The sequence below is a fragment of the Melanerpes formicivorus genome, unplaced genomic scaffold, assembly GCF_026170545.1.
Source record: "Melanerpes formicivorus ecotype bairdi unplaced genomic scaffold, bMelFor1.0.p_v2 SCAF_2, whole genome shotgun sequence".
NCBI classification, from domain to species: domain Eukaryota; kingdom Metazoa; phylum Chordata; class Aves; order Piciformes; family Picidae; genus Melanerpes; species Melanerpes formicivorus.
The window spans coordinates 35,873,216-35,885,781 of NW_027142354.1; the positions used below are offsets into that span (position 1 = coordinate 35,873,216).

The following is a 12,566-nucleotide window of genomic DNA, read 5'->3' on the forward strand; positions in this document are numbered from 1 at the left end:
TACCAATGGTAGGATGTGATTCCCCATAACTACATCCATCCATATTTCCCCTCACTTGAGAAAACTTTATTGTCCATCTATTGTCCATATTAATCAAACCATCCCCTTTCCCATGTGTCTTATTGATGTTTTCTCTGCTGGTCAGGGCTTGTTTCCTTTCATCATCATTTTCCAAACATTATGTGAAATGTTAACTCTGTGAGACAGAAACATTTGAAACAAGAGATGCTGTGTCCTCTTCCTAACTCTATCACTGCGCTTGTTACAAGCAAACCATTGTACCTTCATGCTTCTTTCTTAACCCCAGCCTGAGTTGGGGTTACTTAAGATTATGAGTTCAAATTGGAAAAGATAAATACTATTCAAAACACTGGGTATAAGCAATGTCAGTCTGTTTCTTTCAGCTAAGCTGGACCAGGAAATATGCTGAACATTTCTTCCTGCAGACTGAAAGAAGAGGTATATGATATTGTATGATGTTGAGGGCAGCCCTGAAGAAAATGACTTGGGGGTGCTTGTGGATAAGAAGCTCCACATGAGCCAGAAGTGTGCACTTGCAGCCCAGAAAGCAAATCACATCCTAGGTTGCATCAAGAGAAACAGCCAGCAGGTTGAGGGAGGTGATTCTCCCCCTTTACTCTGCTCTGGTGAGACCCCACCTGGAGTACTGCACCCAGTTCTGGAGCCCCTATTACAGGAAGTATCTGGACATGCTGGAGCATGTCCAGAGAAGGGCCACGAGGATGATTAGAGGGCTGGAGCACCTCTCCTATGAGGACAGACTGGGGGAGTTTGGGCTATTCAGTCTGGAGAAGAGAAGGCTCTGAGAAGTCCTTATTGTGGCCTTCCAGTATCTTAAGGGGGCCTACAAGAAAGCTGGAGAGTGATTTTTTAGGGTGTCAGGTTATGATAGGACTAGGGGGAATGAAATAAAAATAGAAATGGGTAGATTCAGATTGGATGTTAGGAAGAAGTTCTTCACCATGAGGGTGGTGAGGCACTGGAACAGGTTGCCCAGGGAGGTGGTAGAAGCCCCATCCCTGGAGGTTTTTAAGGCCAGGCTGGATGTGGCTGTGAGCAACCTGATCTAGTGTGAGGTGTCCCTGCCTATGGCAGGGTGGTTGGAACTAGGTGATCCTTGAGGCCCCTTCGAACCCCAACAATTCTATCATTCTATGACAGATTTTAGAACACATCCAGTGTATTCCTCACCCAATCTGATTTAATCTATTTTATAGTGCAGTTATTGATACAAAGCAGATTGCAAAGAAATGTAATATTTTCAGTTTTATATTTTGACATTTAAAATCTTATCAAGATGCAGCACTATGAAAACAGTTGTAGAGGTCGATCTAATCCACCTACTTTTCTGGTGTCCAGATTTTCTGTAGTAAAAAAAAAATAAGCATATAATCCTTTTAAACATAAGTTTCTTCTGCAAACTGACAGCAATTCTTCTTTGCTAATTCTGCTGATTTGTTAATTTTTTTTTCTTTGTGCTAAAGAAGCTAAAACCAACATGATCTTGAGTGTGATCAGTTTAAATACAAAATCACACTTCTGGACACAGCAGTTATTTCTTCTGATACACTCTTAGTAGATAGCCTTAAATAGAACTCCCAGTTCTTAAACCTTGCATTTTTTAAGGTATATATTCTAAAATATTCAGATCTGAAAAAAATCCTTAGGCTGAATGCACAATAATTTCAGCATTTTAAGTGTGATGTGAAGAACTGCACCTGTAAAAGGCCAGTCCTATTCATTTATAGCTTATTTGTTTGTAATTTTTATTACTGTAGTTTATCTAAACTTGTGGAAAAGCATGCACAAGTAAATCCATCATGTAATTGCATTTTACAATTGCTTATGCAGTTGCTCTGAGGTCCTTTTACTTGTATGTTCCATATGAGTAATCAAAGATACATTAGGAAAAAGCTGCAAACAATTCTGCCTGGCAGTTATTTCAGACTGAAATTTTGAACTACTGAGCTGTCCAAAGCTAGTAAGAGGAAAACCTTACAGGGCTTAAGAACTCCAACAGACCCTGCCTGATGGGATATTTATTTATTATGAACTGGTGTAAAACAATTCTTAAAAAGATTGTTTCTATTAAAATAAATGCTCATATTTGTTTTTCCAGTTTCCCACCATTTTCCATTTAAGGGTTTTGAAACACCTTGCAGCTACTAATGTAATAAGCCTATGATATCTCTGTGAAGAAGAGAGAAATTTTTCTTGCGTGTTTGAGACTGATTCTGTGCTGCTTGCATTAGTGGCAGGTTTCATCTTGATCCTATTTTTCTGTGAGTAGAGATCACCCATGTGTATAACCTGTTTATGGAAGAGTTTATGTCAGGAGACTGCTACAAAGAAGACACAAACCATTGTAACAGGCTAAAGAATAAAAAAGGAATTTAACGTGCAACAAAGACACAATGAGGCACGGAAAAGAAACAAAACATTTGCATAGAAAAAAATTGGTATTAAAATCACCAATGTTCCCAAAACTCAGATACATATATACCAGCATGGCAGGAACATTTTTTTAAATGGAAATTAAGACGTTTGGATATTTGTGTGTGTGTGGTGGAATATGCTTTTGTTGTTGGTAGTGTAAATGTTATCTCCACTTGTGTCATAAAATGAAATCTGTATTTCAGATGTCATTATAGTGAATATCACTATATATTCACATGGGGAGGGAGCAGTTTTCTGATATGATTGTGTAAAACTTCACAGCACATGATGACCAATAAAGTTATACAGCCTAGATGTGGCTTTGATACAACACTAACATTCTGTTTATCAGAACGCTTTTCTTCCTCCCACACTTGTATATAGCAGAATTTATTAATCTGTTTCTAGAGGAAATTAGGAGTTGGATTTCACTTCAGCAGCTGAATCGATTTACTCCTAAGCTATTTGGATCAGTAGACCCTTTAAAAATCAAGAGGCGGCAAGGAGCAGAAGGATCCCTCTAAAGATCTTTCATTGCTTTTTTGCTGGGGAAAACAAGGGTATTCACTTGCTCTGTAAAGTCATCAGATACCAGATTTGCTGATTTCCAAGGAGTACCTCATTGTCCCTATGGACTCTTATCTACCTTCCCTGTTGAATCTGTGCCACTGTGCAACAAAGTATTTAGATTCCTGGGGCCAGAAAAGGGAAACACAAACACAGACACAAGAAGTTTGTGACTTGTACCTAAAAGGCAAGGCATAATGAGACAAGACCCTACATTTTGGTCCTTGTTTCATGTTTCTGGAGTTTGCTCCCTTACATGCAGATTGGAGATACAGTGTATGAAGAAGAGTACTAATCCTGCTCACCGCTGAATCCTCTCTCATTTGGCAGTCAGCTCAAAAATTTTCCTTTTTCTCAGGGCCCTACAACATTCTTATCTAAGCTGCCCATAGCTTTCCTCTTCATCTGTTTTTGTACTGCTTCTAGCACTTCTTTGTTCGTTCCCACACATGCAAACAGGCACAGTAGATCCAATGAATTCTTTGTGCATTGAGTATACTGCACATCAGTACAGTACATGACTGGTAGGTCTGGCATGTCTGGGAAATACTGGAATTGCCTGTGCATGCAATCCAACATGTCTGGGATTTCCGTGCTGGCTATGTTCACAAGTCCTGGAAAAATACCTACATACTTTTCATAGACCAGTTAATTTTTCCACATGAAGGGATTAATACACCATAATCAGTTCACTTTTCATCTTTTGACAAACTAAGCTTATTGGATTTGAGTCTCTGATCTTGTATTGTGTAGCATCCACTCTATTACTGGAATAATTTGTTTGATTCCTCTCTGCATAGTCTGTGAACAGCATTTTTCAAATACAGCTGCAGGAACTTTATGCCTTATACAAAACCCAATCTCAGCAACACCATACAAAAAAGGTAAAACCCCTTCATGTGTCTCGTCAGTAAAAGACTTGACCAAGAACCAGTGTTTTGAGTTCACAGGAAACAGAATGTTTTTACAAACTGTTCTCATCCAAATCACTGTGAGGGTTTTGGTAGAAACTTCTGGTGACTCAAAAGTACTCTGACCTCTGCAGGTGCTTCAGCAAACTGACACAAGACGGCTGAGGGAAGAACCTGCATTTTTGAGGAAACAATATGAAACTTCTTGCTTTGGGTGTTGTTACACCCGGGAGTATTGCCCGTTTGCTGCAACATTTAGAATTCAAGTGCTTGTCTGATACCATCCTCACGGTGCTTTCCTGACTTACGGCTTTCCAGAACATAGGAACACAAAATGCCTTTGGTTGTTCGCTAACATATGCTTGTTTGTTTATACAAAAAGAGTGCCTTTATTGAGATCAGCTTGTGATTTACTTTCCAGAGCTATTAAAAAGTAGCAAAGTATCAGTTCAAACATCGATGCCCAGTAGATGGCTGCTTCTCATTGTCCATTTGTTATTCAGGTAGGTCAGCTGAATGGATCTAATCCATGTGCTGTATGCTGTATTGATAGTGTTTTATCACAATATCAAGTAATGAACTTTTCACTGAAAAACGAATGCCTTGCAAACTCTTTGAGCTAATTAAAACATCTGTAGCTCTTGAAAAATAATCTTCAATAATTTAGTTAAATTTCTGAGTGAATCATAAGTTAGCTATTCTCCTGATAAAAATGTAATTGTTTTTAATAACAAAGATGGGAAATGTTTTCTTAAGGCATATATGGAAATACTTTGGTTTTTTAGGGTCACGTTACACCGTTGTACTGTGTCCATTAGTAAGGGTCCTAGACTAGTAACATGGAACCTTTGCTACCTAGTAGGGATTTAGGCAGGAATGAATGATAATCAATTTTTAGTTTTAAAACACACCAAAAAGGTGTGCTACTGCTACAGTTTCTTCTGTCACTTGTAGCAATTTTGCCTTGCCAAGGGGGAGTTTGGCCTTTACAAAGCAGCCCCGCTGCTGACATGAGAACTGGTTCTGCTAAAGCAGGTCTAGAGAAACTGTCGAAGCCGTATCTCAGCTCTCCTAATAGCCCATATCAAGTTTCCAGAACCTCTCTCCTAAACTTCCCCGCATCACTGGCACCAGTATGTGCAGCCCAAGACTTTCCAGGCTCAACGCCATGCAGTTGACACAATCCCACCTGCCGAGTAAATAATTTCTCTCAATCGCCACAGCTTCAAGGCATCTCTAACAGCAGAATACATTGCTCCCAGAGTCGCCTTCGCACCCTGGGGAAGGCAGGGCAGGGCATGACGCGACATGTAGGAATGGATCCTGCTCTTCGGTTATTCTGAGGGACTGCCCTTGTGAAGACAACGACCTCCCCTCTGATTGCTATCCCTTTCGCCCGGTAGCTGCAGCCTGCAGGAGGAAGCGAGCGTAGACAAGTCAGCGATTTGCCTTTAGGTGACACGGTTCATTTTGTTTTCCCTCCGGTCCCTTCGTCCCGGTTTGGGGCAAGAGGCTCACCCTGCCGCAACTCCACTGGAGCGTTGCCGCCTGCTTGTCCCTCCTGTGCCGCCGGGCAGCGCCGGGCTTCTACCGGTGCCGCCGGGCCCAGCGCGGCAGCACTTCCTGCCGCGGCTGCCGCCCTCCCCGGGACGCGGCTCCGGCCCGCGTTGCCCCAGCGCACCGGGCGCCGGCAGGGCCGCCGCTGCCCACCCCGCGCTGCTCCCGAGGCACGCGTACTGGCTGTGGGCAGCGACGGCAGCCTCTCGACAAGCACATGAGCTGGTAGCCGCGGGCGCCTCTTGTCCGTGCGCCAGCAAAGTCCACTGGCCAGGGCCAGCTGCGGCACCTCCGCTTGTTTACGAGGGCAGACAGACGAGTCAGCTCAGCGATTCACCGCCACCACCGTTAGACCCGGGTGGCAGTAGTTACGGACACTATTGCAGTCCCCCTCCCGCCCCCGCGGAGCGAGTCGGTCAAGGCTCCGCACCCGCGGAGCACCTGGGCGCGATCCCTCGATCGCGGAAAGCCCTGCCGTGGCGCAAAGGCTGACAGAGCGCTAAGCTGCTCCCCATCCCGGATCCCCGCGCCCCTCAGCAGAGCAAGGGGAGGGGAAGAGGAGGAAGCTCTCGCTGCCGCGGACGCGAGGCCCTTTTCACGGCTCTCCCCGTCTTCACCCTGTTGTGGCTGTGCCTTTCTTGGGACTCTCTCCCTTTGCACCTCCGATGTCCCCCAGAGGCAGATGTGTCTCCCGGGCTGCCGGCAGCCCGTCCCTCCGGTCCGGCGGCGCCGCCGCCTCGCTCCGCAGTCGAAGCAGCACTAGGCGGGGGAGGGGAGAGAGGAGGGAAGGGGAGGCGGAGGCCGATGTGGGGCCCAAGCGGCTCCTCGCCTCCCCTGCCTCTCTCCCCAGCCCTAGGATCTGGGGCCGCAGGGAGGGGGCAAGGGGGGTGGGGAAGGCGGGAGGAGGAGCGGGCGGGGCCAAGCCTGAGCACCATCCAATGAGAGGGCGCGAGAAGGCAGCCCGGGCGGGGTGAAAGTGGTCAACGCCCAATGGGGGAAGCGTAGAGGGCGCACTCGGAGCGGGGTGAGTAGCAGGCAGGAGGCGAGTCGGGACTTGGGCAGCGAGTGGGGCAGAGCTAGACGTTGCAGCCGCCGCACCCGGGGACTGACTCTCAGTCGCTCGCGCGGGGCGCTGCGCCGCCAGCGTGGACGGTGCTGCGGGACCAGGAGCTGACGGGCGAGCGACGAGCGGACTGACGGACGTCGCTTCCCGGAGGGAATTGCGGGTGGAGCCGCCGCCCGGCGAAGAAGTTTGGCTGAAGCAGCCGCCGCGAGAGGAAACTTTCCTCGGGGGGCCGGAGGTGGGGGCGGCGGGAAGGAGCAGCGGCACGCTTGGGTCCGCCGCCTGGCGAGGGGGCTTCCGAGAAGCTCCCCCCGGCCCAGGCCGGGCTGCGGCGGCCGGGATGTACCTGGCAGCAGTCTCGACGGGGAGGAGACGCCCAGGCGGAGACGGCGGCTGGCACCTGGCGGCGGCGGGGTGGCTGTTCCTGCTGGCCCTGCTGCTGGGCGAGTCGGGTACGCGGGCTCTCGTCTGCTTGCCTTGCGATGAATCCAAATGTGAAGAACCTAAGAGTTGCCCCGGTAGCATCGTGTTGGGGATCTGCGGTTGCTGTTTCATGTGCGCTCGGCAGCGTAACGAGAGCTGCGGGGGAGTCTATGGGCTGCACGGAGCTTGCGACCGGGGGTTGCGCTGTGTCATCCGACCGCCGCTAAACGGAGACTCCATCACCGAGTACGAAGTGGGCGTCTGCGAAGGTGAGAGACAACGGGACATCGTGCATCCGTCCCCTGAGGTGGAGGGACTCTGCTCGCCTGTCCCATCTGCTCGCGTGTCTCTTAACCCTTCCTAACGCCCCCTTCCTTCTATTTAAAAGTCTTACCCTTAATTTCTTTTGCCTAAACTACTAGGTTTTTCCACTTCACACTTTCCATAGGGCTTCACTGGCTTGCTAATAGCTTATACCAATTACTGATGCCCAACCAGTGCTCGTTCATAAAGGACTTGGGAAGGGTTTGGCAGATAGAGATCGGCCGGGGTCAGTCGTGCACACATGGTGGTTGTTCCGGATTCCCTTCTCTGTAAGGAAACACAAAGGCTGATCATATGTTGTGAAGTTTTCCTTCCTGTTCCTGTCATTTAATATCTCCCCGCCTGTCCTGCTCTGTATGTGATGATAAGGGATGTCTTTTCTTTCTGATGGCGCATAGAGGGGGAGGGAGAAATCCCCGTGGCAGAACTCCTCTCAAAGTAATTTCTGCTTTCTGCTGACTGCTTTTGAGTTCATGAATTGATATGAAATGCAAGAGGAGTTTACCTCCTGCACTTCTGTGTCTGTTAGAGCCCCTCATATTTTTTGTACAATTTTGCAGACCAAAGACAAAGTTTTAGTATCTGTTTGTCTTCAATCTCCATCTGCCTTTTCTCCCAAGTTGGGGGAAAATATGGCGCTGTAAAGAGATTACAAATAACCAGTAGTTTGGGATATAAATGTATATAAGAGTGGGAGCGGGAGCTTCGACAGTTCTGGAAGGGAGCGGGAGGTGGTCTCCTCTTGGCGGGTAGAGGGCGATAGAAAGTACGGAGACCTGGTGAGGCAGCAGCATCTGTCCAAAAAACTAGGATTTAAAATGATCCACTATATTGAGAGAGCTAAAATGGATAATTTATAGTGGGCAGCAGACCTTTGTCCCGGTGCTCATTCTTGGCTTCAAACTCCATTTGCCTTCCTAACAAATAAATTGCAAACCACAGCAGAGCAGGCCTGTGTGCCCTGCCTGTATTATAACCAATGCCATCAGCTTTTGTGGTTGTTGCTTGGGTAGGACGAGCTCCAGGGTTAAAAGCTCTGTTGTTAATTAAAAATGGTCCAAAGCTACTTTGGAGACCTTGGTTGAAGCAATGTTGTTGAATATGCATATTGCTGTGGCTTCTTTCAGTATTATTTTTAATATGTATTGGAAAAGTTTTTGAAAATAGAGAAGTATAAGAAAAGAGGGAAAAGATACTTTTAAAACCTACCAGGTTTTGCATGACTTTCTCCTTTTGCATGTTTTCAACTAAAAGCTTGGCATAAACAGGCTAAGCTCCCCCCCTCTTCCCCATCCCCCATTAAAGGAACTAAAAGCCTGCAATCATTAAATGCCTTAATGTTCCAACTCCCTTACTCTATCACAGTACGGATGTCTCTGGCAGTTTAGGAGTATTTCATTCCTTTGAAGTGATGCAATCTGTATGTTACTGTAGTTCAACTTGTAACACGTCCCATGTACTGTTGAAAATAGTATGAAGCGTTTGTTGGCAAGATTGCATTTCAGTTAATGTTGTGGTTAGGAACTGGTTCCAGCTGTCTCTGTAGGAATACTCAGGGAGATAACTTATCTATTTAATTTTCATTCTTGTAAATGAAAAACAACTGAGCTGAACTGTCAGCCCATTAAGTAGTCCTGGAATACCTATTGCGGAATTGTTAGGCAACTGCCTTATTCGAAGCAGCAGAAGTAATGTCGCGGTCTTCATGGTGTGTGTTGTGCACAAGGGGCTGCAGCAAGGAAAAAGGGGCCTGATCTTCTACCTCAGATTACTAAAATCAGGTTCATAAGCTCTGTTTTTCTGATTATAATCATGTGAACAGTTGTGCAGTTTACAGGCATGTGTGCAACAGACTGGGCTGCTGATACCTGATGTGTGAGTAGTACTAAGCCATGCCTTTATTCATTAACAAAATAAAAGCTCCTTCTTTTTATTCTGTCTACTGAGAGTGCAAACCCTGTTCTACTCACATTCAGGAAGGGAGAAATGGAAGTCACTTACTGACCTATGTGAATAGAAATTTGATGTTTTCACTCTTCTTTCTGTCTCTTGCCTTTTCTTCGACTGCAATTTTTTACACTGAAATGACCCCTACTGGCTACAGTTATAAGCATGTTTTTATACCGTTTTTGAAGCTTCAGTAGTGCCTTATTTCAGAATATTAGCATATAGTAGGCTACAGAAAACACTGAACTGTTACTACAGCAGCTAAAAGTACTTACCTGTTTCAGTAGTTAACACACTCAGCATATGTGAACTCTTAACACTTGGAATAGAAGCCTCCATCTGTTATTGGTTGCCTCTCTTTCTGAAACTAGCAGTGTTTGTTAAGCCAGTGTTAATAAATCTGTTGTTTGTGGAATCTTTATCCTAAAATCTAAAGGACATCCTTGTTCATGTTGCCACCTTAAATATTCACATCTTTATGCAGTTTTAAGGTGTAATTTGTAGCATTATCCTTAAATATGTAAGTGTCCTTCCTGAATGTAGTTAATATTCTTGGTAAAGAATAGTTCTGAGGTCAGTCCCCCTAGTGCAGGTGGGCACCCTTCTGGAAGGGCGCTCTTGAGAGACTTTGCACACTCCCAGCCAATTATGAGGGTGCAGCTGAATTGTTGAGACTGTGCTGTGACTGCCCTTGGCCTCTACCTTTGAAGGAATTTGGGGTGAAGAGGCCTTGATTGCTTTGCTAAATTATTCTGATCCATAACAGTAGCATATAAAATAAAACTGAAAACGAGCCAAAATTATTTTTTACCAGTGTAATGCAAGCAAGGTTTTGCAACATGCTTGAAATGCATAGTTAACAAAACTGCTTGTCTCACTGTTTCCTTAGGTACTTGTAGAGCACACTTTCGTATTAATTAGCCTCTGAGTAGCCATTGGAAAGAAATATTTCTGCTCCAGTAACTAACCAATAATACGTAGCATTTTGGTACTTTGGTGTTTGGGTTCTTTTTGGGTTTTTTGGTAGAGATGTGGGGGAGGTGTGTGTTGTGTGGTGTTTTGTTGACTCTTTTTGTGTATGCGTATGTGGTTTTGTTTGGGTTTTTTTGTGTGCTGTTTTTTAGGGGGGAAATACAGTTATTTCTGTACTCTTTGTCTAGTGTAGGTAACTTAAGGTTTGCTTGAATGCTTGTGGCTTCTCTGTCTGGTGTGTAGCTTCTGATGTGGGATTCCCATGGGACTAGGAGAAAGCTGCTGTAGCAGATAGGCAAGTATGCAGGTTAATCCCCTAGGCCAGTCGTAAAAGCTTGCCCTGCTGTGTCTAGTCCTAGTCTCTTCTGAATGGCTTCTGTCTGGGAGCTTGGAGCATTATGGTCTGCATGAGGGTTTTTTGGGACAAGTAGGGAGAGCCTGGGTGTTCTACACAGCTTTAAGCCTAGCAAGGACTATTTTTCCTTCCATAGAAACGCATGATAAAGTATGAACACCGTACATTGTATGTAACTGAAGTGCAATGCAACTGGAGCTGACAAAAAGAAATGAAACTTTGAAAATCTAGTGGTGGTTTCAACATTTGGAAGAGGAGAGCTAAACTCTTGAGAGTTTTTTTTTTTTTTTTTGCATTGGAGTTCTCTAATGTTCAGGCACAATGGAATTCCCTTCTGCTTTTCTGAAGTAACAACAACTTCCTTACAGGTTTGCTAATATTTTTACCACAAGTAGTACTACTGCTTATAACTTCTGTAGCTAGTACCCTTGGAGAACCTTGTTTTCAGTCCCATGCTCTGTATCTAATGGGTCAAATGATCCAAAGTCTGGAACATTATGCTTTTTTCCCAGACACATTTCTGTGCTTGGCTTGGCTTCCTGGCCTGCGATGCAGTCCAGACCTTAAAAAATCAGGTAGAGTCTTGCTCTGAATACAAGCTACTAAAGTTCATGCGACTTAGAAGTTGTTTAAATTGGTTTGACTGGAACAATGTTGCCCAGATCTCTTAATTATTATTTTTTTGTTTGTTTCTTTTTTCTGTTATATAGTGAATGGCTGGGGAAATGTCCAACTAGTTCTGATATCTATTATGTACAGAGAGATTCCTCCACTAACATCAAATGTTACAATTGATGATGTAGTTAGGAACTTAATCAGTGTTAAGTGGTGCACCAAATGATTGTTGGCATGAAGACAGTCAAAATACTTGTTCAAAGACTGTCAGCAATCCAGACTATGGGGGAAAACACAATTGAAAAATTATTCATGGTGTCAAAAGAAAAACTATCACAAAAATTATTGAACTTGTGAAACTGGAGTGAAAAGTAATTCTTTGGCATTTGTGACTGTATTTACTAGTCCCCTTCTCCTACCCCCGAGAAAACACTTACTGGGCACATGATGACTTCTTGTGCACAGGCTGGATAATTTTTAAACTATTTCTATTCTGTCCTGTCATTACAGAAATCTCAACATCAGTAAGAACACGTAACTTTGAATATGTCATGGAATTTGAATTAGATCAGGTGCATGTTTGACTAGGAAATTTTTTGCTCTCTGTTTCTGGGCATCATGATTCAATTTGAAACATCCCCTGACTCCATTATTTCAACAAAAATTAAATGGAAAAATCCAGCAGGTATGAGGAAGGGGTATAGATGCAGAAGTTGTTAGAAATTTGCTCAGTCTCACTGTGGATAGGCTGAATGAATAAATCCTAGAACTTAAGTGGAGTGCTCACTTTTTTCTTTTTTTTTTTTTTTTTAAACCATTTAATCTTATGACTCTGTCAAGCATTCTCTACTGATGTGAATTTTTCCCCATGGTAAATGGTCATTTCATCAGGTTCTCCAAAATGCTTCATATAAAAGATTTATATTTTTTTTAAAACTATCATCAAACTTGTCAGATAGTAATTTCTGCCCCACCTAAGCATGTTTGCTGTTTGAAGTACCCTCTAGCTGATTCAAGAACGCTTGCATAATTTAAGTACTTGCATAGTACTTAGTCAGTGAAAATGCTATTTGACAGGTGTATTATGCAATAATTAATCCACTCATATGGTTCAGGAATGCCACCTTCTTCCCCTTTCTTTAGCACGCCCATCAAGGATCCTTTATTTCAGTGAGTAGAGTTCATAGCATCTTGTTCCTCTGTTTTAGTGGATTAAATGCTTTGTAGAAGTGATCTACCAAATGTCTTGTGCCACTTGTGTGCTGCTTTCATTTGAGAATGGATTTAATCCACATGGAATGTGAACTTGAAAATGGTGAATTCAGGGTTATGGCAGTGGTTGCATAGTCTAATATTACATAATATAATATTGTAT

The 12,566-nt window shown here is 44.2% G+C and overlaps 1 protein-coding gene across 3 annotated transcripts in view; it reads left to right on the forward strand.

Moving 5' to 3' along the window:
• Positions 1 to 6,499: 6,499 nt before the first annotated feature.
• The window catches only part of CRIM1 (cysteine rich transmembrane BMP regulator 1), a 185,845-nt gene continuing 179,778 nt past the window's right edge, over positions 6,500 to 12,566 (forward strand). For all 3 annotated transcript variants that reach the window (XM_068156138.1, XM_068156141.1, XM_068156150.1), the window contains exon 1: positions 6,500 to 7,247. In XM_068156138.1, the coding sequence (XP_068012239.1) occupies positions 6,896 to 7,247 (352 nt within the window). In that variant the 5' untranslated portion in view covers positions 6,500 to 6,895. The remainder of the gene's footprint in view (positions 7,248 to 12,566) is intronic.